At 41.5% G+C, this 27,282-nt stretch overlaps 1 protein-coding gene across 4 annotated transcripts; it reads left to right on the top strand.

Moving 5' to 3' along the window:
- On the top strand, positions 1 to 27,263 carry st8sia6 (ST8 alpha-N-acetyl-neuraminide alpha-2,8-sialyltransferase 6). 4 transcript variants are annotated; one of them, XM_079871320.1, is made up of 8 exons: positions 1 to 710; positions 12,073 to 12,144; positions 12,368 to 12,448; positions 12,724 to 12,835; positions 12,953 to 13,065; positions 13,322 to 13,414; positions 16,171 to 16,647; positions 27,029 to 27,263. In XM_079871320.1, exons 1-8 carry the CDS (start codon positions 616 to 618, stop codon positions 27,174 to 27,176), a joined length of 1,191 nt encoding a protein of 396 aa, XP_079727446.1. In that variant the 5' UTR covers positions 1 to 615; the 3' UTR covers positions 27,177 to 27,263. The 4 variants fall into 4 exon arrangements, 3 of the variants coding, with proteins under 3 accessions (XP_079727446.1, XP_079727445.1, XP_079727447.1); XM_079871319.1 differs by having other exon boundaries at positions 2 to 710; positions 12,724 to 12,868; positions 27,029 to 27,260; XR_013821253.1 differs by lacking the exon at positions 27,029 to 27,263 and adding an exon at positions 17,206 to 17,536 and having other exon boundaries at positions 4 to 710; positions 12,724 to 12,868; positions 16,171 to 17,134.
- Positions 27,264 to 27,282: the final 19 nt, after the last annotated feature.

Below are 27,282 nucleotides of genomic sequence, written 5' to 3'. Positions count from 1 at the left end.
GACTGTGTGTGTTGAGTGAGATAAGGAGGGAGGGGCAAGCAAGTTGTGCCTAGGGTGAGGGAGAGGGGGAGGGCTTGAGAATGCAGGAGAAGCAACAGATTTCTAGGGAAGCGGACGGAAGGAAAGTCTGAGCAGATTCTAAGACAAGAAAGCACTGAGGAAACAGGATGAGGTGGAGAAGTATGAGGAAAAAGGGAAAGATGCCTCAACACAGAACATAGGGGACAAGAGAGGAGCGGAGGAATGTTTTCTTGTGTGAGCCAAGAAGACATATGAGAAGAAAGTGGGCTGATGGATTAAGGGGAAAAGCAAAGCAGCCGAGCAGTGACAAAAAGCCAGGCCTGTCAGAGGAGAAAAGAGAAAGAGAGAGAAAAAGAGAGAAAGGGGCAGTTACATTTAGAGGAGGGAGGGAGACTGAAGAAATTAACAGACTGAGAGGAGAGAGAGAGTAAAGAAAAGGGTGTAGTTGTCAAGAAAAAGCACAGGAATAAAATAAGGAGAGGACAGCAGAGCGAGAGAGGAAGTCGTTGGAAGCAGCAGCATCTGCTTTTGAAAGAGAGTTTACGAGAACACATGCATGTCAGCGGCTATGTGTGCGCTCGTGTGTGAGAGTGGATGCACGTTATGAAGACTCTTATGCTCTGGATCCTTCCTGTTATCCTTCTGTGCTCCTTCTGCAGTTTGGCCTTCTGGATATTCCTTTCTAACAAGTGAGTATATCAGTTTCAGCCTGTGTGTGTCTATCCTTCTATTTGGAGAGTGAACTTTAAAAGACCTGAGTGTTAAAAAATATCGTTCCGGTTTGCTGGCAGCCTAGACTGAAATTAAGTCTTTGTTTCTGTCAAGTTAGCAATACATTTTTGTAAGTAAAAAACCTCTCTAATCTTTGCACTGTCAAATAACGGTTTCCCCACAGACATCTGATTCGTAAAAGAGTATTACATCATTACAGAGGAATTTTCATTGAAGCAAAACAAGAAGATGATTCTCACATTTTGGAAAATGGTTCAATGTTTAAAAATCCTGAAAGGTCTAACGATGGACTTTAGAAGTTCATTGTTTGCTTTGTTTCAGTAAAGTTTCGTATCACATTTCACATTAGTAAATAATTGAAAGTTTTATTTTTTTGTTTGAACGCTTATCTCTTACATTCAAATGATTATGATGTCAGTAAACTTTTTACATTTTAAAGCAAAAAGATAGATAGCTCTACAAAAAAGCTTTATTAATTATTTCAGGCAGAGACATCCATCCATCCATCCATCCTTTGTAGCCTATATAGACAAATAATATTCACTCATATTGCATAATGTATCAATATTATAGCATATGTAATGCAGTCATGTGATGAATGCCTTTTGATGCAAATTTATAATTTTTTTTATAAAAGTTTTTTTTCAGTGATGTTTTAGTTATCTTTTTAAACACCAACTGACCTTTAAAACATTTTAGAAACTAAATGAATGAATCTAAATCACTATGATTTGTAGAATATAGGTGACAATATATATTAACTTTCATTTGACAGAACATAAACTGATTAAAATACAAATTAAGTCTATATTGTAGGGGAATAAAAAAACTTCATATTAAGCACAATGCTTAAATACCAAATGGCATTTATTAGGCCTACATGGTTCTCTATAAAAATGTGATTCTAAATTGTCAATCTGCATTTAGTCATTAATTAATTCATTCATTGCCGGCATCTTTTCATTTATTGATTGCACTGAAAAAAAGATCTAGGCTATCAGAAAACTTCAGTTCAATATTAATATTAATGTAATATTGTTGCATCCTGTATAGGGTTTATTCTGTGACAGTAACCTGCTGATTACACATTTCAATCTTACATAGCAAAAATTAACCTAAGGGAATAGTTCACCCAGAAATGATCCCATAATTCACTCGCACTCAATTAGAGGTCTTCACAGAGGACCCGAGACCCGTACGGGTTCGGCTTTATTTTAAATGTTCGGCCGGGTCAGGTCCCAATTTATACAGGTCTGTTTAACATTGGCTGCGTCCGAAAACTGATAAATGCTGCCTTCGGAGGACGCATTCCAAGGTCGGAAGGCATCAAGACCATAGACAGTATGATCAAGACAGGTCCGAATGCAATGTAGCTTCACTTCCTGTCTCCTGAGATACCTTCATCTGAATGATTTTTGAAGCATACATGTATCCTTTGCTGCCTTTGATAACCCACAATCCTATGCTTTCCATTCTGTGACAGTTGAGCTACAAAAATAAAGATGGTGTCTGAAAGTTGCGGCTGGTCATCAATTGGTGTGTAAATGTACATTTTTGTTCAATGTTTTCCACTTATGATGTCATTTCTAGTGAGAAATCACTATTGTAGTCATTAATTCAATTAGTTTTCATCGAAGCTCGCTCTATTTTGCTGTAGATTATTAAACCATTACGCTGCCTCAGAAGTCTGTCCGAAATCAGTTTTGTGAGGAACCTTCGTGCGCAAACGCTGCCTGCAAAGTCATTGCCTGATAGGGCAGCGAGGCAACAAGTCAACTGCCTACGTTTTCAGATGCAGCCAGAGTGTGTAGCCTAATTTCGGAGTCGATAGGAGAACACCCGCCGGTGATCAGAGTCGTTTCGACACGGTGACTTTACCAATTGACGATTGGCTCTTTTATTCAGAAGGCGGGACTTATTCCGCCAAACCGCGCGTTGCACCAGACATTCTCTGGTTGCACTTTCTTACTTTAGGCTTGTTCGACTTGAACCGGTGTGGTGAACAATCGAGTCCTCAGTCGAGAAGCTCAAATATGTTTTTTATTTATTATAAAAAACACACTAACAACGAGAAATGTTTAATTTCACAATCTATAGCTTCGGTTAAATACTAGTAGGCTATATTAAACATATAAGTTAAAATACCTTTTTTCTCCCAAAATGGCAAAGTCGCATTTGTCATCTGTCACTTGACAACAAATTGACTTTTGAAGCTGGAATTATGGATTAAACAAACTCTTTCAATCGGCAAGAGAGGAATAACTTCAATGATGCAAGGAGGAGATCCAGTCAGATGATAAAATCTATTTTTATTTATTAGAAGCAGATGATCAAATAATAAATGAGAAATAATATTATTTCATCATAATCAGGGTTAAACATTTAATAAGGAAACATAACATGAACATTTAAAATCCCTTCTAATATTTCTGAATAAAATATAAGTCACACTCTGAGTATAATATTCTTACCTAAAGGAAAATAAAGTTGTTGAGAGATCTCTCTTTGAAAAGACAGGTTGCAAAAGAGCCAGGTCTGAGTCCAAATGATGGACTGACTTATGCAGAAATCTATCTTCTTTTTAAGCAGTTAACTTAGAGGAACAGAGCCAATTTCCTCTTTTCATCGTATATGGAGAAAAGCAGCCTTGCCTGACGCAGCAATAAAATTTACATATTCAGAACTCTCTGATGGCACATTGCTTAGCTTAGAAGGCATTTTTTAACCCACTGGATTCATATGAATTACTTTTATGATGGATGGATGCACTTTTTGGAGCTTCAAAAATGATTTTGTGCCATTACAAAGTTGTAAAGATCCAGGATATTATTTAATATAACTCAGATTGTGTTTGGCTGAAAGAAGAAAGCCATATACACTTAGGATGGCTTGAGGGTGAGTGAATTATGGAGTAATTTTCATTTTTGGGTGAACTATTCCTTTAACACACACATTTTTAGATAAAGCAGAAATTCAAAGTCATCAGGATATTTCTTAATTTAAAGTACTTGTTTCCTCAATCTTCCATGCTTCACATTTGTTGTGGCTATGCATACTCTGAGACGGCCTCTTATCACAGTCATCATATTAGATTATCAAATTACACAATGCACTTTCATCATAATTTTTTCCCTACATAGCCGCAGATTGGCGTGCAATCATTTGCATCAGCTGTTCAGCCACGCAGCGCGGGTATATAATAAGCAACATGTGCGAGTGCACTTCAGGTTTTTGCTTCGGAGCCGAGCACTTCAATGCTGTTTTTTCTACTAAGAGTGTTACGAGCAAGCTTTCAACGGGACCTCTCCAGTCTGGTGTGGGCGATACAGCACGGCAGCATGGGCGATCTCTCTCTCTCTCTCACTTTTCTGTCTTTTTTGTTTTCAAATTTGAGCAAAACAAAAAAGCTGTTTTTACAGCTGGTAAGGTGCGCCTTGAGAGTGCTGAAAGGCTGTTCTTACAGCTCGTAAGATCGCCAGCGAGAAAGACAATGCACGATCCTGTCTGTGTTCGCTGTGACCGTTCCTGCACCAAGGAGAGCAGTCCCTAAAAGAGCTTACATGGGTAGAGCACGTCTTTTTAAAGATGTCAATCTACCTGTGTGTTTCTGGATGCGGTCGTTACCTGGGTTCACGGGATGGTCATGAGCGCTGTATCGTCTGTCTATGGTCGCCTCCCAGAGAGAGCGTCCAGAGCTGCGTCCTTGCGTTCCACCATGCTGCTCCACTGCGGGTACGCCTACGGTCCCTTTGGTCCCACTTGTACGGTCTCTGTGAGCCTGGTTAGCGCTCCCCAGTCCGCCTCGCTGGCTCATTTGGAACATCAGGCTCGGCTATGTGATTCAGTTCACCCGTCATCCTCCCAAGTTTTGGGCCATCCACTCCACTACAGTGAGAGCAGTCGATGCCCATGTCTTGCAGGCGGAGATCGGAGTCCTACTGGCGAAGGACGCGATAGAGCCGGTCCCTCCAGCCGATATGAGGTCAGGGTACTACAGTCCCTACTTCATTGTACCCAAGAAAGGCGGTGGGTTACGACCGATCTTGGACCTGCGAGTTTTGAATCGGAGTCTCCACAAGCTACCGTTCAAAATTCTCACGCAGAAACGCATTTTCGAATGCTTCCGTCCCTGAGATTGGTTTGCAGCGATCGACCTGAAGGACGCGTACTTTCATGTCTCGATTCTTCGTCGACACAGGCCATTTCTGCACTTTGCGTTTGAGGGTCGATCATATCAGTACAAGGTCCTGCCCTCCGGGCTGTCCCTGTCTCCCCGTGTCTTCACGAAAGTCATGTTGCCACCTTGTTCCCATGAGAGAACAGGGCGTTCGCATCCTCAACTATCTCGACAACTGGCTCATTCTAGCACACTCTCGAGATCAGTTATGCGAACACAGGGACCTCGTACTCATGCACCTTAGCCAGTTGGGTCTTCAGGTCAACTGGGAAAAGAGCAAACTCTTCCCCGTGCAGAGGATGTCTTTTCTCGGTATGGAGTTGGATTCAGTCGCATAGACAGCGTGCCTCAGTCGGTGCTGAACTGCTTGAACACGTTCCTGGGGCATATGGCAGCAGCAGCAGGGCTGCTCCATATGAAACCGCTTTAGCACTGGCTTCACGGCCGAGTCCCGAGATGGGAATGGCATCACGGCACTCACCGGGTGACAATCACACCAGCATGCTGCCAGACCTTCAGCCCGTGGTGCCTCTGCCACTGGCTGGGGTGCCACGTACAACAGACTTGCAGTCTCAGGGGTGTAGACGGGCCCCCAACTGCATTGGCACATCAAGTGCCTCGAGCTGTTAGCAGTACGTCTCTCTTTGAGCCGCTTACAAAGGCCGCTACAGGGCAGGGACGTACTGGTCCTTACGGACAACACTGCGACCGTTGCGTACATCAACCGACAAGGTGGTCTACGCTCCCGTTGCATGTCGCAACTCGCCCGCCATCTCCTCTGGAGTCAGAAGCATCTGAGGTCGCTTCGCGCCATGTATGTCCCCGGTGTGCTCAACCGTGTGGCCGACGAGCTATCACGAGCTGTGCTCCTGGGAGAATGGTGACTCCACCCCCAGGCGGTTCAGCTGATCTGAAGAGAGTTCAGGGAGGCTCAGGTAGACCTGTTTGCCTCCTCAGAGACCTCCCACTGCCAGCTGTTTTACTCCCTGACTGAGGGAACACTCAGCACGGACGCACTGGCACACAGCTGGCCCCGGGGCCTCCGCAAATATATATTTCCCCCAGTGAGCCTATTTGCACAGACCCTGTGCAAAGTCAGGGAGAACAATGAGCAGGTCCTTCTGGTGTCTCCCTATTGGCCCACCCGGACTTGGTTCCCAGAACTCATGCTCCTCATAACAGTCCCTCCCTGGCCCATTCCTCTGAGGAAGGACCGTCTGACTCAGAGACAGGGCACCCTATGGCACCCGCGTCTGGACCTCTGGAAACTCCATGTGTGGTCCCTGGATGGGATTTGGAGGTTCTAGGTGACTTACCACCAGAGGTACTTAACACCATCACTTCAGCACGGGCGCCATTTACGAGACGTGCGTACGCATTGAAGTGGAACCTGTTCGTTGAGTGGTGTTCTTCTCGCAGAGAGGACCCCCGAAGATGCTCGATAGGGTCCGTGCTTTCCTTTTTGCAGCAAGGATTGAAGCGAAGGCTGTATCCCTCCACCCTCAAAGTACATGCTTCCGCTATTTCAGCTTATCACGACCACATAGATGGCATAACAGTAGGAAATCACGACCTGGTCGTCAGGTTCCTTAGGGGGGCGAGACGGTTAAACCCTCCTCAACCCCCCTCCATACCCTCTTGGGACCTTTCCCTGGTGCTTCGAGCACTCCAGGATGCTACCTTTGAGCCTTTGCAGTCAGCAGACTTAAAGCTTCTCTCCATGAAGACTTTGCTGCTGGATGCACTGGCCTCTATCAAGAGGGTTTCTCTATCTATCAGGCATTTTCGGTCGATGAATCGTGCCTAGAGTTTAGGCTGGGTGACAACCATGTTGTACTGAGACCCCGGCCTGGCTATGTGCCCAAGGTTCCTACCACTCCCTTCAGGGACCAGGTGGTGAACCTGCAAGCGCTGCCCCTGGAGGAGGCAGACCCAGCCCTGGCTTTGCTCTGTCCCGTCCGTGCTCTGCGTTTGTACATGGACAGAACCCAAAGTCTCAGGACCTCAGACCAGCTCTTTGTCTGTTACGGAGGCCAGCAGAAGGGAAAGGCTGTCTCCAAGCAGAGGATGGCCCACTGGATAGTGGATGCCATCGCCTTGGCTTACCAAGCACAAAACGTACCCTGCCCGCTCAGGTTGCATGCTCACTCCACGAGAGGTGTTGCACCCTACTGGCACGTGGCTCCTCGCTAACAGATATCTGTAGAGCTGCGGGCTGGGTGACACCTAACACGTTCGCTAGATATTAGCCTGCGTGTAGAGCCGGCCTCCTCCCGTGTTCTCACCCTAAATGGGTAGAAGCACTAAGAGGCCCAGCTCTGTCGGCTTGCTGCACCCTACTGTGCACCCTTATTGCTCCAGAGTGAAAAACCTGTTGAGTCCTCCAACACCCTCGGCCCGGACGTGGCGGAGTGTCCGGCCCCAGGCCTTTATCCGTTGAATCCTTGAGAACCGGGTCTAGGCTGGGTCCCATATGTGTGACCATGCGGGGATCCCATATGTGTATTTCTTCTACGGCTGCTCCTAAACGGAAGCCTGTGTCTTTCCCTTGGGCTAAGTCACCTAGTATTTCATATGCAGTACAACCTTCGGGTTAGTCCATATGTATATCTCCACATAACTCCTTTGGGGAAGAATGTGGGTTCCGCAGTGTTCTCCTTCCTACAGAAAGGGCACGCTTTCCCAGTGTTATCCAATAATCTCACTGAATGGGTTATCACGGAACAACAGTGACAGATACACTCTGTGCAAGCCCTCTCCTATCCTCCTTCCAGGCAAGAAGGGGCAAGAGGCTCGCACAGGGCACTGGATGGGGTCAGCAGCTGTGGCACGTTGGTAGGGATTCCTATTCGTCGGTCACGACGTACGTAGAGAGTGACTGACTGATAGGGAATGTCTCGGTTACGTATGGTAACCCTCGTTCCCTGAAGGAGGGAACGGAGACGTACGTCCTGTCGCCACATCTCCTGCGACCCGCCAGGGCAGCCAGCTAATCGGCTCGGCTCCTCAGCAAAAAAAAAAAAGTGCAATCGCACCTTCTGCTCATTATATACCCGCGCTGCGTGGCTGAACAGCTAATGCAAATGATTGCTTGCCAATGTGCATTGGCTCGTTTAGTTTCACTCGAAGTAGATTGGCCTCTCTAGCGAGATTCCTATTCGTCGGTCACAACGTATGCCTCCGAGGGTTACCATACGTAACTGAGACGATACTGTGTATTCAGACAAATGTCAACAAAATATGTTAATGTGTTATATGGAATTATTTACTGAATTGTGAAGTGTCAACGGTAATAATATCATGCATATTAATTATGGTGATAATTACCGACTTTCATCTTGCAGAATACCGCCACGTGTCTAATATTATAGTTGTACATTTACTGTATATAATATGTATAGCACAAATATATTTGACAGTCAAATTGAAATGACATTTTAAAATGTGGTTTCTAGTGTTGTATTAAATTGTGTGTGTCTATTTGTTTTTGTAAACTGTATTCATCGCCAGTTATATTGCATGCTTTATAATTGTGTGCATTACTGAAATCAAGAGGAAATATACAAATGTTTAGCCATTGATTGCATTAATAATGTTGGGTGTTTGCTGCCATGGCTGTGACCTTTCCCTTATTATGTGCTGTTTCACTGGCAACAGCAGCCTTTAATCACAACAAGGCATGTGGGAGATTAAACTCCCTGAGAACTTCACAGTGACACAGAATCACTGGGTGCTGTGCTCCACCATAGGTAATGTGAATTAGGTTTCTATTTAGATGCCAAATTACAGGAAACAAACTTAAGTCTTTAATATTTACTTGAAGATAAGTTTAATGATTAAAGTGAATCACATCTGTAACTTTCTACATTGCTACATGTGCCTCAAAAAGAGTAAACCTACAAATAGACTCTAGCCAGAGTTTGGAAGGTCAAAGGTCACTTGTGTGGCCTACAAATATCTCACAGTAGTATAAAGATCATTTTAAGCTTTGTTTCACCAAGGCTGTTTGTATAATTGCTCATCTAGGGGAAATCAGCTCTGGTTGAAGTTTAGAAATGGGCCTTTGGTTTTGATCCATGTGTGAACTGCTCAGAGGAACAGTAACCTATCTATCATTAAATTTAACATTAACATTACAACACCTTGCTTGAAAAATTGAGAACTTTAAACAAATGAAAGATACCTTTCATTTGTACCTTTTCACAGTACCTTTACGCCAGGCTGCGTTTACACTGGCACAAAAAAAAAATCCATTCTGAGCCACTTCCAAATGTGGTTTTAAATCAGATACATATCCGATATCTGGACATCTGACCTACGTCTAAACACATATATCCGATTTCCCTTGGAATTCCAAACCACCACAAGGCTTGGCAACATGTTTGGCCACAAAGCTTTTAATGTCGTATTATAAAGCAGACGTGCCTGTAGCCTATGCGCTTGCACTAAACCTCACAGCTTTGTTTTTTTTACTGAAGTGGAAACTTTTATAGTTAAATTCCACACACACAGAAACATCCAGAAACATAGAAACTGGTTTTCAACCTCTGCCCCGTGAATTTTTTTAATAAAACATCTTCACTACTGAAAGCTATAGGCTATTTCTCAGCAATGAGGTCATAACTTCGCTGTTATTGTAAATAAACTAACGAGCTTCACTATTACATTCAGACACACAGAAGTAAACCTCTCTCTCTCTTGTTAATTCCTTCTAATTCATTCAAATAAATTAACCTTACTACGCTACTAAAATAAATGAAAATTACCACTTTTCACTTATCCATGCTGGCAAATAATCCGATACCAATAGTGTCTTTTAAGTGAATTTAATTCACTTATTTTAGTCTAGTTTATTTATTCTCAAAGACGTCTGGTCTCGCTCTATTTAGCAAACAATGCATAAGGGAGACCGATAGTGTGGGCGTGGATGAAATGGAGTAACAGACAAGAAGGGAGGGACAGAGAGTGATAGGGAGACAGAGGGAGAAATATATAGTAAGACAGATAGGGAGGGAAAGAAACAGGAAAGATACAGGCCTTCTTTTTGTAACGTTAATGAACAGATGACTTGTTTTCTTTTTTTTTTTTTTAGATTGATTGTCTGTTTACAGTAGGCCTACACTGATAATTAAATTAAATTAAATGTAAATATTGTACATTTGTACTACAATTTTTACTCAGAAATTGCTAGTAAATTTAACAAAGAATTACAAAGAAATGGAAAGCAGCAATGTGAAATTCTTAAGTAGAAACACTGACAGTATTTGTGTAAAATGTACTCTAATAATATTGGTTTTATTTACTAATTCTATTTTTTTTTTTTTTTTTTACAGTGGTGTTTTTACACACCTGTGGTACAACATGTCTTGGTTGACTGCTGTGTATTAGTTACAAATTTGACATTGTGTGTAACCATAACAATGCAAGGCTAATAAATGGGAAGATGCAGCAAAAGAAGACAAAATGCTCCCAGTGAGCCATAAGGGTATCATGAACTGTTAGCAGTTGATGTTTTATAAAATTGAATTTTACTAACCTAATTTGTACAGGGGTTCATACAGTGATGAACATTATCATAAGGAAGGGTAGATTGTTAGCTAACAAACTGCTTTAGTTTGCTGATGAGTTGTTTCAACTTGCCTGCAAAATGAAAACAACTGAAGATGGCAGTAATAATGTATTGTACAAGAATTCAATAGCTTAAATTGAAGGGGTAGGCATGAATCCAGTAGCCTATTGTTTTGTTCTTAATTAAATAAGTGTTTTTGAACTAATCACGGGTGCGTTTCCAGTACAACGATGTAACTCGCTGCTTAAATAACTACCATAGTAGGTTTCTTCTTCTTCTTTTTCGATTTATGGCAGATTGCAACCATGACTTGAAGGTGCATACTGTATCAGAGTATGTAACATGAGCTATGTCCGTGGGACTACTTTATATAAAAAAAAAAAAAAAAAAAAAAAAAAAACGACAACAACTAAATCCTATTATATATCCCTATATTTTTCAGATATTGTACAACTGCTTTCTGTGACCATAGTAGGCTACGATGCATCGTTGAAGAAATCAACCACGACTGTTTTCCGAAACCATATTGTCGAAACTTTGTCATTCAACCATGTTGGTTAATGAACTTCGATCATGAACTTGGAATAACTTCTTTTAATAAATCGTTTGAGATCGAATTAATGCTAGACTTTTTGCTGAAAATTACGGACATGGCAACTGAGGATTCATTCTCATTTTTCTCAGTTTTTTTCCAGATTCAGAGACAGGGCGCATTTAGGCCATGCCCACACCGTGTCTAAAACGGTGTCTGAAAGCTCCTATGCGACAGGGTGTACTGCAAATGAGCTAAAAAACCCAGAACTAAGTTTATATAAGCTACCGAAACGTAAAAACCAGCCTTTGAGGAGACACAAGTGGATTCAGGCAATAAGATCTGAAGCACCAACAGGAAGAATGGGTAAATTGTGGGATCCTGATACTCAGACACACAGTTTGCATTAAAAATACATTACATGTGCAGTAAACATTGTCACTGGTTAGTCAAATATCAAAATGTCAGTTATATATATTAGATACATTTCTGTAAACTAAGCTATTCCTATCGCCGATTGCGTTCCCCTCCAGTGGGCGTAATTCAATATGACACGTTGCGCTCGGTCTCAATTGCCTGTATCCTCTTTTGTGTCCTTAAACACTCGTTTTTTGGGGTCGACCACTAATAAAAACTTAGATAACGACGGAACTTGTGGCCATAGTTTGATGTTTTTGGGGAAACGCACCCCAGTTCAGTGAATGAATGAATGACAAACTCATAAACGCCACCAACTGGCTAAATGATGCATCATGCAGAAAGAGTCACTGAAAATCCCAAATATCGAGGACACAAGAACTAACTGATGTATGGTTAATACTCTCCCAATAAAGCCAATAGTATTTGGCATTTTATCTGCTGTTTTGTGAGCTGCAAGCATGCCTACATGTATGTAAATGTATTCCTGCAATTCCAATTATGAGTGACATTTGCGGTTATTATTATACGACAATACTTTGAATTCCCACTTAAATATTTCAGTGGTTTTGTTTGTTAATTTTCTGCTTTTAATGAGCCAATTTTCTGCTATTTTTTTCGCAGTAATGTAAACCCTAAATCTTCATCTAAGATTCCTCAAAAAGTCTCAGATACACAGTCTTGCAAGGGATGCAAGTAAGTATGCAAACCTGTTTATTACACATTACAGCACATAACATCTTTTTACATGGCAACCACCAAAAGTAAACACCTTCAAATGAGATCTTTCATGTTTTATCATTTTTATTTTAATATTTTATAATTTCATATTTATTGACTGTTCATGTTTATATGTTCCATACTTAAATTAAACCAGATAATATATTTTAAGATGTTTGTATGTGTATTTAATTTTCAGAGAGAATGTATTCATTTCCAAAGCACTGGGGAGCTACTCTAACAGATGGAAAAAACATGAGGAAAACTTTAAAAGATTCAGGTAAAACAGTAGCCCAGAGCAGACCATGAGCTGTTCTCATAAAGGTTAAACTTAGACATCTGTGGCAAAGCTTATTGTTATTGGATGAAAATAAAAGTACTGTTCTGTTGATTATGGATCATATATAAACCAGTTTTTAAATAAACAAATACACTACAAAAAATGCTTACTTCAAGGCATATAGTTCACTTAAAAATGAACTATTAACAAAGGATCTATTCCTTTAGGGTTAGATTTTATGTTTTACATCAGACTCAGTGTCTTTTTCCTTCCAGGTCATTGCTGAGTGGCAAATGCCATGCTGTGTCAAAGGCTGTTGTCACACAGAATAACACCCCACTTGGGTCAAATGTTATCTATGATGGAGAGAAGAGAAAGCCAATACAGGTGACACAAGCCCTGTTCAACATCTTGGCTAAGGTAGTGTATAAGCATTCAAACATTGGGTGAATTACAGTTTCTCTGATGATTTTGCAGTTACATTGTGTGCGGGTCTGTTTGTAGGAGCAGCCCTTTGGAAATGCTACATGGGAGTCATGTGCCGTGGTGGGGAATGGTGGTATTTTGACCAATAGCAGCTGTGGAAAAGAAATTAATTCTGCCCAGTTTGTCATTAGGTCTGTATCAGATCAAATCATGTGACCTATTGCCTAGATTAATTAATTATCAAAATGAATTTTCAAGATTAACAAAATTATCAGAATCTCAATCCACATTCGCATCAGTCTGTAATGTTGGTGGAACAATAATTAGGCTATCTATGCTTTTTAAGCTCCTAAGTGTAGCCTTAACACTGTATTTGATGTAGGCCAAAACTTTTATTTCCTATCAGAACAATGGCCTAATTAACCTCTGTCCACCCCTGTATTATAGATGCAACCTTCCACCACTGGATAACAGATATGAGAAAGATGTAGGCAACAAAACCAACCTGGTGACTGCAAATCCCAGCATCCTCCATGAGAAGTGAGTTATAAATGTCCATTGCAGGCAAGTTTTTAGGAACCCACGTGCAGCTTTATTCAAAATAAACACGAACCAATTAACAATGACTTGGATTGACAATAAACATGAACTAAATATAAACTTGCAGTACTGGGAACAAAACTACACAAGAGACAATGGAAACATGGGGGCTACATATACACAATAGGCTTGTTCGACTTGAACAGGTGTTTTGCCGAATTTCGACCCCCTGCCTAATTATTACCCCCCTCGTTGAAGTCAGTACCTGATTGCCTAATCCTAACCCCTCCCCCACAACTAACCCTACCAATACTAGGGGGGTAATAATTTGGCAGGGGTTGAAATTCGGCACAACACCGGTGCTGCACAGACCGATCGGTTTATGACATCAAAGTACCGCGAGGGCGATTCAAAAGCATGAGGAGCCGTCTCTATTAGTAATGGCAATTTCAAAACACTGTTTCATGAAGCTTCAAAGCCGTTACGAATCTTTTGTTCTGAATCAGTGGTTCGGAGCGTGTATCCAACTGCCAGAGACATGGGATTTCAGTTAACGAGGCTTCATTACGTCATAACTGTTTCAAAACACTCAAAACACTTCGAAATTTAAATGGTTCACCACTGGGGGCGATGAGCTCTGTCAACCCATGAATCATGAGGAGTCACTGAGAACCAATGAACAAGTGTCTGTGGGTTTTACCAGAGCCCGTCTACGGAGAGCCTTGGCACTTCCTATTAGCCCCATTGTATCAATCTTGGTTGCAGTTCCATTATAATTCCACTGGAGGTGATCGCGGGCGAGTGCAGACTGAATGGGAGTCTATGGGGCTAGACGGCTAAATGTGTCTCTTTCACCCGATTGCCGTTGAGAAATCTCAGATTTTATTGTAGGTTTTGCAAGTTCAACATGGGTTATAGGTCGAAAGTTGAATGAACGAGTACTTATGTCCTTTCGATTTCTTACAGGTTGAGTTGTTGTTGCCCATAACACGCTAGCATTCTGCTAATGAACGCTGATTGGTCAGTGAAGGACTGATTACGACCAGAGATACCGCTTAATGGCATCGTGGTATCCGAAGCGGGACCAGAAACAAACAGAACAAAAACTCTTCTAGCACGTCTGTTTACCTGTGTCAGCTGTGTTGTCGATGCCTCGAGAGAAAAGAAAGTGCAGAGCGCGAAAGCACCAAAGCGACTGAAGGATCTAACACCCAGCAGTGTGTAATTTCTTTGCATCTCCTTTCGAATACAATATTCAAATTACTAGACAAAAAATTATATCCTGAGAAAAGTGGATTTTGATGGGTATTTCGCCATAGACCTCCATTCATTCTGCACTCGCCTGCGAGTGCCCCCGCATGGACAGAGACGTGTTACTGCAGCCAGTCCAGAAACCGGAAGTAAGCAGAGAGTGCCAATTCTCTTCCTATTAGACATTCTCTGGTTTTACCTGGGGCACGTTCAAGTTCAAAACGGTGCGCAACGTTTTGCTACGGTTTCCGGGTTGAACGTCATGTTTCCTGGAAACGGCGTGTACCGGTGTGCAACGGGGTTTGAGATACGTTTTCTCTTGTTTGGTGGGTGTGTCAGAACTGCAGTCCAATCAGCAGCAACATGTATATAAAGCACGCGGTATTAAAGTGAACTCGCACAATGGGTTCAAGGAAAGTAATTTACAAATGTGTTCGAATGTAGTCGGACAAATGACTCAAATTAGTTGGTTTTCATTAGTCAGTCAAACACAGACTACAACTTTGAGATCAGTGTTACTGGTGAGAAAAGTACCGCAAAAGTAATGTAATTACTTTCATTACATACATTTCTTTCCAAAAAACATAACTAACATAATTAGTTACTTTTTTAGCGAGTGATGCAATATTGTTACACATTTCTTTTAAAAGAACCTTTCCCCAACATGGGCATCCTAACTTGCCCACATTGAGCCCCTCAAAGTGCCCACTCTGACCTCATGCCCAGATGATGCCCATATAACTCAGATAAATCCAATGTGGGGCCCACATAGTTCACTGATGTAACGTGGGAGCAGGGACGAGGCAGAGAGAGAGAGGAACTTCAGATGCAAGCACAAGTTTATTAGAGAAACATACAGGTAAATGCAGAATAATCCAAGAACAAGAGTATAATCCACACAGCAAAGAAAGGAGAGCAAAAACAGGAACACACATGCAAGAGCAACAACTGACAAACAACAACTGAAGCACAGAGGTTCAAATAGACTTGTTAAAAAGGGGCTGACGAGGGACAGGTTTCGGGGATTAGTCATGGGAACTAATGAGGGTGACTATGGTGACAAACAAGGCTGGCAAGACAACAAGGGAAACAGGAACCAAACACAGGAAGGGAGCAAGGAAACAGTGGGATCTGAGTATACACTTCAACATTAAAGTCCTTACAAAAACACAAGACACAAAACCAGGATCATGACAGCCGGGATTGCTTGTTTAGTGTGGTTGTGATATAGTAAAGGCCAATTATCAGATTGAATTTATGTTGCCTCCAGAAAGACTGAGAAAGTAGTTAAAAATCTCTGTAAAAAACATTTTGCAAGAATAATTCAAAAAGTATTTAGGCCTATTATTGAAATTGTTTTATAATTTTTCAGTGGAATGCATTTTTTCCCCCACAAATATTTATTCTAGAAAAATACTAAAAGTATTGCTAATGGAAGTGGTATTATTGAGTGGAATATTTAAGTGAAACACACTCAGGCTTTTCTTTATCCTCATCTGTTACAGGTACAGTGGTCTGATGGAGCGTCGTCGTCCATTTGTTGAAAGCCTTCGTCCTTATGGACAAGCCTTAATGCTGCTGCCAGCGTTCTCCTACACTCACAACACGGCTGTATCCCTGCGTGCCTTTTACACACTGGAGGACTTTGGCAGCAATGGCCCGCTGCCTGCTTTCCTGAATCCAGAATATTTGAGAAGTTTGTCAAAGTTTTGGCATGAGCGAGGCCTTAACTCGGTTCGTCCCAGCACAGGACTAATCATGGCCAGCTTAGCACTAGAAATCTGTGCTAACGTCCATTTGTACGGTTTTTGGCCTTCCAGTAAACATCCAGATGACAGTCGACGGATCACCAACCATTACTATGATGATCGGCAGAGCAAGAAGAATGTACATTCCATGCCGGCCGAGTTCGAACATTTATTGAAACTCCACAAGCAAGGTGTGGTTCGCATACACCTGGGGGATTGTCAACCCACACACAGGTAAAACACGAGACTGGCTGCACTAAGGCCTTGCCTGTAATGTACATTGGTGTATTGGTGTAAACCCCTACAGAATACTTCTCCATTTGATTAAGAACTACAACAGGCCACCTGGATGAGTGTCTGGAAAGACACAGCTGTGAATGTAATTGTGCACTGAATCATATTGCTTATAATGCTGTGTGCACTTGCTCAAAGAAGAAGCCATGACACAACAAATTCATTTTTTTTTAAGTTAATTTGAGATAATCTTGCACACAAAAATAGCTGAAAACGAATGTACTGATTAGCCTTGGTATACTGTGAAAGAACTGAATTAGGAAAATGACTCCTACAGCAGCACCCCTAAACACTCCTTAAGTGGTCTTGCCTTATTCAGCCTTTAATGTGCTCGCTATCGGTGCTTCTCCAGCTCTGTTGCATTCATCACAAGTGCCAGTCTTTCCTCTTTAGCATTTATTAACAGTGAATGTGAATTTGATCTCAGGTGTGGAGAAATAGCTGTAAAAGCAGCTCTGTATTTGACTCTAGACTTTGATTCCAGGACTAAGATCTCAGCTAAGAGATTGCAGAAATGTCTGGTTGTTTGGAAGGATGATGTCATGTCACTATCAAAGTGTGAAACAATAAGAAGCATGGATGTGGTTAGTGTAACTCAGAGTAAGAAACTAGAGGTGTAAAAGCTGAAAATAGGGGCAAATTTCAATGTGCCAATTCTAAATGCCCCATCTGAGTATGACATTACTCTTACAGCAATCACTGTAATGTAAATAAATAATTAATTAAAAATGTCAATTTCAGTTCAAATGCAAATTATTGGTGCAGTTTATGCGTAGACATAAGATTGATCTGTTTCTATGAATTATTTAATTGACAAATGAGAAAGTAACCATCAGTAATTAAAAGGATTGTTTGCCTAAAATGAAGTGTTTTTTTTTACTCACCCTCATGTTCAAAACTTGTGTGATTTTCTTTCCTTTCTTTGAACTAAGTAACTTTTTTTACCTTAACTGAACAGCTTCAGAGTCATTGGAATGGTTATATTACTTATTTCGGGTTGAATGGTGGTCGTTTCGCACCCCCCTGGTGCCCGTGAGCGGAAAATACGCACTTGCAACTTTGAGCCGGCGGGCCACCGGCCGCCGCGTCAGGAAGTCTCGCGTGATATCAGGTCTCGCGATGTAAACAATTGCTTTACGGCCAAAAGAAATCTGCTAAAATGCTGTCATTATTGCGCTCCCTCACGCTGTTCGAACCCGAATGAAGAAGACGTTTTAAAGAATGTCCCATCTGCTTTGATGTCGTTGATCTACTAGCCTCTGGTGTCCGAGAATCGCCTACGAGTTTTTACAACAGTGTTGTCAAATATCTATTCCGAAGCTGTGGGGGGAGCTCTAGAGAGAAACCTGCGAGCAAAAAGCGAGAATACAGCGAAGAAATCCCGAAGTTACTGAGCCCCGCTTTAAAACCCTTATCTCAGAATTATTTCAGCCTGTAGGTTTGTGTGAATTACAGACCACAAATGTTCTTTTTGTTCACTGAAAACTCGTCTTGATGGATTCATGAGAAATGTGAAAATATCTAATTTATGAACGAATTATAATTTTTAGTTAGATTCTAGATTCTAAAATTGTTTTGTCAGTCAGCCAGTTGATCCAGTTCACAAAACTGTTTGAATCATTCATAAATCAAACTGATTCAGTTCACATGTTTATCTCACAAACTCACTGATTAATTTTCAGCAGTTAAAGTGTAGGGTAACATGGGGTAAAATTTAATTTAAATTTTTAATTTTACCCCCACTTTAATTTTTTTTCCTGACCATAGATGGCACAAAATCTCATCTCAGCACTTTTAATGAATGGCTATGCTATTTTAACAATTTTGACGCTTTCTATGACATCGTATTATTGAATACCCCCCCCCCCCCCCCCAGAATTGGCACAGAAGGACCCAAGTGACATATTGTGACTTGTGTTATTACATTTTTAAATGTAATACATATTGTAATTAATTTAAAATTTAAAATTAATGTAAACTTTCCATGAATTAGATGTACATTTCAGACATCTTTGCTTTCATTAAAACATATAGGTTAATTGAGTGAAATCATTTAATTTGATTTCACTGTTTCTTTTATGTAGGGGTGAAACGATATTCAAACTGAACCAAAAAAACGTGATATACCACCCACCCGATACTCTCATGGCATACCGAACGCGCCCAGCCCGGCCCTAGCCCTAGCCCTAGCCCACTGTTGAGAAAACAAATTTTTCCTCCTTGACATTTGATTTAATATTAATTAGGGGTAATATCAACTGGCCGGAATTTTGAGATCGCAAAAGACATGAAGGACTATAATGTGTTAAGAGCTTGCTCAAGTACTGGGGAGCTAAACCATTTAGTTCTTTGTAAGTAATCAACAATATTTAAAAATGTATACGATGTTTAATAGGGGGAGCCAATGCAGTGTTGATAGAACCTGGCTAATATGGTCATATTTCCTGGTTCTAGTAAGAACTCTAGCTGCTGCGTTTTGGACCAGCTGTAGTTTATTTATTAAGCGTGCAGGGCAACCACCCATAATAGCATTACAATAATCTAGCCTTGATGTCATGAACGCATGAACTAACTGTTCTGCATTTTTCATTGAGAGCATACAACGTAATTTAGATATATTTTTAAGATGGAAGAATGCGTTTTTACAGATACTAGAAATGTGACTTTCAAATGAAAGATTGGTATCAAAGAGCACACCCAGGTTCCTAACCCGACGACGAAGACTTGACAGAGCAGCCATCAAGAATTAGACGACAGTATTCTAGATTATTACGTGTGGAAGTTTTTTGTCCAATAATTAGAATCTCAGAGTTAAGTAGTAGGAAAGTAATATTTTTTTTCAGAGTTAAGTAGTAGGAAATTACTAGTCATCAATATTTTTATATCAGCTATACATTCCGTTAATTTTGTGAATTGGTAAATTTCGTCAGGGCGTGAAGAAATATAGAGCTTTGTATCATCAGCATAACAGTGAAAACTAATGCCATGCTTCCTAATGATATCTCCCAAGGGTTGCATGTACAGAGTGAACAGCAACGGTCCTAGTACTGAGCCTTGTGGTACTCCATACTGAACTTGTGATCGATAAGACATCTCTTCATTTACTGCTACAAACTGATAACGGTCAGATAAGTATGATTTAAACCATGCTAATGCAATTCCACTAATGCCAACATAATTTTCGAGTCTATTTAAAAGAATGTTGTGGTCAATAGTATCAAATGCAGCACTAAGATCGAGTAACACTAATAGCGAGATACAACCATGATCGGATGATAAGAGCAAATCATTTGTGACTCTAATGAGAGCAGTCTCAGTACTATGGTACGGTCTAAATCCTGACTGAAAATCCTCATAGATATAATTTCTTTCTAAAAAGAAACATAGTTGTGAAGATACTGCCTTTTCAGACAGAAAAGGTCGAGATCAGCCTGTAATTGACTAATTCTGTAGGATCAAGTTGCGTTTTTTTGACAAGCGGTTTAATCATAGCCAGCTTAAAAGTTTTTGGTATGTATCCTAATGACGAAGATGAATTAATGATATTAAGAAGAGGATCTATGACCTCTGGAACCATCTCTTTCAGTAGCTTAGTCGGTATAGGGTCTAACATACATGTTGTTGATTTAGATGATTTAACGAGTTTAGAAATTTCTTCCTCTCCTATAGCAATGAATGAATCTAATTTTTCCTCAGGGAGACTACAAAGCACTCCCTGATGCGATACTGTAGTAGACAGTTGCATAGTTATAATTTTCTCCTTGATATTATCAATCTTGTAAGTAAAGAGCAGGACACTTTCAACAGGATTCTCAGTGGGTGTTTCACTGAGTGAGGAGAATGTTATGGTAATCGGAACGGAAGAGCGCGTTTTGTCCCGCTACTACAGTGTCTCACGGCCACCCAGTTGCCCTGCTGCACGGGCTCTACAGCCGGAACCAAACAATGTACAGAGTTCACTAATCTAGTCGCATCCAAAGCAGTATCTAAAGCCCTTGCATTCTTACTATCCTCGATTAAAGTTTGGATGCGTGTCTCTAGTTCTGAAATCTTCACCGTCAGCCTGACTATCTCTCTGCATTTATCACATGAAAAGCCCTCTGTGCTGACAGAGAAGGCTATGCTATACATGTGACACGAAGTGTAAGTGACAATAACAGGAGAAGACATTACTCACCGTGTTTGTTGACTGATCCTACTTACCACAGTTGTTTGATAGACTTGTAAAAAAAGAAAGAAAAAAAAGACGGCAAGCACGGATGACAGGTTAACAGGCTAGCGAGATACTACCGTGTTGTGCTAGCGATAACGATTTAGATAGCATATAGCATAGCCTTATCAAGGGCATGTTCTCATTCGAACAGACAATACGGTGGTGGTGGCGTACACCAATCGCCAGGGAGGTGTGCGTTCACGCGTGTTGTAGAGGCTGACAGAACGCTTCCTCCTATGGGCGGCTGAGCGATTTCTCTCGATGCGGGCAATTCATGTGCAGGGCAGGACAGGTTGACGCTTGGCCGGGGATGCGCTGTCGAGCCGCTGGCCCAGGAGGAGAAAATAGGCTTTCCTTCTGGTGAAGATAATGCCGCTAGTGCCAGAGCTGTGGGACTTGCATGTGTGGCAGGTCAGCATGCTGAATACTCGCTAGATGTTTTGCAGCGAGTGCTGAACACGATAGCAGAGCCGAGGGCTCCTTCAATGAGGCGTTTGTTCGCTCTCAAGTGGAATGTGTTCTTAGCCTGGTGTGCAGCCAGGAATGAGAACCCAGAGGCCTGTGCTTAATCTGTGATCCTGGCATTTCTGCAGGACCGGTTGGATGCTGGAAGTTCACCCTCTACATTGAAGGTATATGTAGCTGCTATAGCTACTTTTCATACCGCTATTGAGGGGCGCATGGTTGGCAAGCACACCTTAATAACGGGCTTTCTATGGGCGTGAGATGATTGAATCCTCCCCACCCTCATTTGAGGTCAGTCTGGGACTTACTCAGAGTGCTGTCAAGCCCGGCCTTCGAGCAGCTTCATGTGAGTGAGTTAAGAGTGCTCTCGTCTAAGACGGTGCTGCTGCTCATGTTAGCATGTGGGAATAGCATTTCTATTTACGCTGCTTGCATGGAGTTCAGGGCAAACGACTGTATAGTAAGACTCACACCTAGACGTGGTTATGCACTTAAATTGCTCTCAACACCGTTCAGAGCTCAGGTGATAACACTTCAAGCATTTGATTCTCCCGAAATGACCTTTGGCGAAGGATCTGACAAGAGTTTGCTGTGCCCTGTTCGTGCGCTGCATGCTTATGTGGACAGAACCAGCCATTTTTGCCTGTCAAAGAAGCTGTTCGTCTACTTTGAAGGCTTTGGAGCAGAAGCTTTCACACTGGACAGTGGAAGCGATATGCCTGGCTTATGTCTCCCAGGAAGTGGACTGTCCTATAGATGCTCATGCCCACTCCATAAGGGGATTGGCTGTGTCTTGGGCTTGGTCTAAAGGTATGCATATTTAGGACATTTGTTTAGCAGCAGGATGGTCTTCACAAAACACCTTTGCTCGATTGTATAACCTTGTGCTGCAGTAGTGCCTGCACCGGTGTTCATTGCGGGACTAAATGCTGGTTCTTTATATGGTGCCGAGTTATATAGCAGTTAGCTGATTACCTCAAAATTCCATTGATATCACCATCAGTTCATACTGCTGTAAACACTTTCTCTGACAAGCAGATACAATGAGACTTGTTTTCCTGTTTGTTCATGTGACATTCGGCATAAAACTTGTAGTCGACATTATTTTGACTAAAAGTTTGCTAAATAGTATTTCCTACTAAAGCAAGGCAGTGTTTGACTCTAAGCGTATCCATAGCATAACTGGTGGGAGAGGCCTTGGATGGCAACATGCCTAGTGCATTATGGGTTTTGAAGTTTTCCTATAGGCCTACCTATTTGGCAAAAGGGAAGACAACAGCCTCTTTTCTCTGTTTTCTCTAGTCAGGTACAGCAAGATAAAAAAAAAATCACCTTTCTACTGTATAGGCAGCCAAGTTTTATTTAAAGCGCATTTTGCCAGCAGTCCCTTTAAAAGCTCACTGGTGAGAAAAGTTTAAGTGAACAGCTTAAATGTCTGTTTGTCACTCAAAGCTATGTCTTACAAGAACAACATATAGGCTGGTGCATGAGCTTCTGTCACAAGCAACAATGTTTGACATGCTTCTGTTGCAAAAGACAATCCAGATAACAATAGACCATAGACATATATTTGCTAGCATAAAGTTCATGTTTGTTGGTTGGATTCCAGCCTACGTTCTTTTAGCCCCTGGAGGTTGTTGGTATGGTCTTTAGCCTTACCTCTATAGATCAGCCCTCCATTCAGCTCGGTTTTGTACTGCCTTGGTCCAGGAGTTAGAAGCACCCTCCTTGAGCACACTATGCTGAATTGGTAAGCCCCTCCCCCCGAACGCAGATGAGCCAGTGGCAGTTAAGTATCAGTTGCATGAGGACCAGGACTCGGACAACTTTAGGTTTCAGCGCCATTAAGAAACATTGGAAGATTCGAAGCTCTCATCGGTTTGATGGTGTGTATGCTACAAAAATGGTAAAATTATGTACATGGGGTACTTGTAACACTGATTCCAGGTATCCTGAGAGGATCGGCATGGGTATTCATGTATTAAATCACCATACTGTGTGGGCATGGGTATTCATGTATTGAATCACCGTACTGTGCGTTCACCAGCGCGTTTTAAAGGTGTGATAAGATTTGTGCGAACGGACCAATTATTTTCGCATTTCGACTGAAGCCCGTTTTATTTATCAATTTATCATTTGATGTAGGCGCAGTAACCTGGTTCCCTAGGATTCAACCCCAATCCCAATGAAGACAAAAATGTTCATTTTCTGGTTGTCATACATTAAAGGCAGGGTAGGCAGGTTTTTTCTAAAAAACCTTTTCCCAAATTTGTTTAAACTGTCTTTATATACCAATACATAATTAAAATGTAAGTACTCTGAAAAAGAGAGTATAAAAATCGAGTGTCTCCTCTCAGGACTGCAATAAACACAGCTACTTATTCCATTCACTCCCACCCCCTCCCTTCTGGGCGCCTTCCAAAGCCACGCCCCCAAAACACATGAACGCGCGATGCCGACTGCTCAACCTATCTTCAGCTGGAGGACGCGTTTGCCGGCGCTGAGCGGAGAGGAGCGCATTGCATGTAGTGACATCATGTCAGAATCACATGTAATAAAATACCTAACTTTATCATTATGAATATAAACAACTAACATGGCTGTTAGTACTCACTATCAAGCTAGCATATCGATACTGGTAAAGGTTAAAATTGGTGAGTTTGATTCGGTAACGAGCTAGAAACATAAGGCAAAGCTAAAAACAGGTTGCACTGATACACGTTTTCCCATTACCATCAGTTACACTGTGATGAAGGTGAATTTCGTGTAAGATTCATAACATATACGATGTTTTGCATGTAAGAGCTTCCACTATGAAAGCACTGTTGGCCGATATTGACTCTTGTCTGACTTCTTGCTTTATCCAAAGACTTTTTGGTCATAGCCTTTTTGAATACTGTCTTCCTTTTTTTGTTGTTTGCCTTCGCTGACTGTATATGCAGGTACTGGGAATTTTGACTGCTCTTTCTCTGCCATAATTGTGATTCTTCCTAGCTTCCGTGCCCCTTCGCCTCCTCGAGTCAAACAGGTGCGCTCATGTGGGCAGCTCCTGTAGCAGCAGCCATGGTAGCGAGGGAGAATGACAGTCGCCCAGCTAATCATTTCATTCGTTCCGAATGGAAATAAGTAGCTGTGTATATTGCAGCCCTGAGAGGACTACAGACACTCGATTTTTATACTCTCCTTTTCAGAGTACTTACATTTTAATTATGTATTGGTATATAAAGACAGTTTAAACAAATTTTGGAAAAAGTTTTTTAGAAGTTACAATTAAATTCATTTTTTAAGTTACAATTAAAGTTAGTGAGTCCATTCAAACCATATAGTTAACTGTTCTCACATCATGCACAGTGTAGGTCAAAAACACATAAACGAAGGTCTACATTTCAGTGCCTCTCCATATTAAACTGGTTAAATGTAAATTAATTACCCTGCAGTACATGAACAGTGTTGATCCTGAATGTTGTCACCTGCGATCGTGACGACCGTAACATGAGGCTTCTCCCGCTTGCATTGTGATCTGTAAACCCTCGCTTCCAAATTAATCTTGTTACCCACCACATTTATTTTTAAATCATTTATATATCCCTCCTTGGCATATTTAAGTCCCACTTGAATGCTCCTCGGTGAGAGGATGTCCTTCTATGTCCAGAATTTATCAAAAACATCTTGGGACAAGGTTTTCACACTGACGGCTGTCATTGTAAGACAGTTAGCAACTCTGTTTGTTTGTCCGAGTTAGCAACAGTAACTAAAGCCCTATTCGCACTGGATTAGTATTATCTGGGGACCTCGTATGATTTAGAAATTACCCACCCACATCTGAATTTCGTTGTGGCGCATTCGCATGGGATAAGCGAAGCCTGTGATTTTACTCGAATTTACTGACTTATCTCCCGGATATGATGTCAATAGGCTATTGCTCGGAAATGTCTTGTTGTTATTAGGTCTAGCTGTATGATATATCATAAACAGAAGAATGTTCCTTACCACATGCTGCTATACATATCATCCATCTACATCTAATCATTCTTTTTGTTTTTGCTCTTCTGATTGTTTTCAGCTTTCTCTTTCTGCAAATTGTATAGTTGTATCGTATCATGGTGTATATGACCCAGCACCCAAAATACTATCAAAACACTCCAACACAGCCTCCATTCTTCGCGAAAGATGGATAAAAAAGCGCACAGGAAACAAAAACCTTGAAAAAATTATAAACAACCACGCCAAATCACAGAGATGCCGATTCGCATGGGACTAATATTATCACAGGACCTCGGTGTTCAACGAAATATGGTAGGTCATTTGCGGGGGAATTTTTACTTTACAAATTACAGACATGGCCGATTCGCACGGGATTAAGATCACAGACAACCTCTGCAATTATTACAAATTACTAGAGGTCAACAGGTAATACTTATCCTGTGCGAATAGGGCATAAGGCGGACAGGGCTTACCGATAGGTCAATTGCATGGGGTATGCGACAGGGGTGCATTCTGGTGACATGCCCAGCCCATCTGAGACGAATGAATTTTAGGTGGAAGACAGTGGTTTACTTTTGGTCACTTTGAACAGATCTTATACCGATTATAAACCTGAGGCATCTATGGAAGGCACTTAGCCGACTCCCTTGATGCCTGTAGGTATTCCAGCATTCAACGCCATACAACAGGACGCTCAGAAGAGGCATTGTAATTACAAGGAAAGAAGCAACCAGTACATTATCAAAAAGAGTTCAGACATGAGTACATTTTTAGGTGAACTTCTTTAGCACAGACACCTTTCAAATGCAGATTTATTAGAGTCAGTTCATTTGGTTTAGTTTTTATTGGCTTCAGTCAAATTATAGTACAAAGTAAACTCCTGCTGACTTCAAACTCCATTCAGGGGCAGTCTGATGACAGTGAGTTGGCCAGTAGAAAGACTTGTTCTCACTGGAGCTTCTTCTGATAGGACAGCTTGGCAATTTGTTCCTTCTGAAATTCCTCTGCATGTGAATAAAAAGTAGGTGTTGCCAGATGGGCCCCTATAATTGTACAAACTACAAAGTCCATTCTCTTGAAAAGGTTGGTACTGTTAGTTATCTACATCTGTTTTTGAAGGAAATGAGAGTGGCTGACTCAAAAGACAATGAACTATATGTTTTCATGAAAACAATCAGTACCATATACTGTTGGCTGCTGATAAATCTCTTGGTTTTCCTTATTTGTTAAATGAATACATGCAAATGTACATTATGCACAAAACTATCAAAAATAATCATTAACAAAATGTTTAAAGTGATAGTTCATCTGAAAATTAAAATATTGTTATACTTCCCCTCGTCTTTCCAAACCTGTATGACATTCTTTATTCTGTGAGTCCAAAACAACACTTTTTAAACTTTTTATGTTTCACAGAAGAAAGTCATTTTTGGGAAAACTATCCCTTTAATATTTGGATCTGTGTCCTGACCCCTCAAGACCTCTCACTGAGCAGCGCTGCCATGAATGTATGTCTATGGAAACTATGGAAAACCTGCTTCTGTACATCTGGTGTGTAAATGTTACTGTTAGGGCAAGGGTAAGATCTGTCTCCTTCCTCCTTCCAATATTATCTCTCTTCCTGACGCTTGCTCTGTTGTCCGTATTTTCAATTTGCAGTCAGTTGGCTGGGGAGTCCCGCGACCCTACAGAGGACAGTGGTTTGTGGAATGGATGGATGGATGGCCGGGGAGTACACTTTTGTTGTTCTAAATGTTCCGCAAGCTGTTCCACACACACTCAGGGGATTCCGCTCATGTTGGCCTAGCGAGAGGATTTTTCTGCATCTGTGTTACACCCTTTTAAGGGAAAGACATTCCCATTGGGAACCTCATTTGACACTTCTGTGCCACCCCCCCCCCCCCCCCCCCCCC

Source organism: Squalius cephalus (genome assembly GCF_949319135.1).
Source record: "Squalius cephalus genome assembly, chromosome: 1".
Classification (NCBI taxonomy): Eukaryota; Metazoa; Chordata; class Actinopteri; order Cypriniformes; family Leuciscidae; genus Squalius; species Squalius cephalus.
Note: the sequence above shows the minus strand (reverse complement) of the source record. Positions and strands in the feature narration are given on the sequence as shown.

Bases quoted from the DNA above. Each gene is read 5' to 3' on its own strand.
- st8sia6 (XM_079871319.1), top strand. From the start codon at position 616: ATGCACGTTATGAAGACTCTTATGCTCTGGATCCTTCCTGTTATCCTT. The intron at 12,145-12,367 runs GTAAGTATGCAA...TTTAATTTTCAG, and splicing joins CAGTCTTGCAAGGGATGCAA to AGAGAATGTATTCATTTCCA. The intron at 16,648-27,028 runs GTAAAACACGAG...TTCAATTTGCAG, and splicing joins GATTGTCAACCCACACACAG to TCAGTTGGCTGGGGAGTCCC.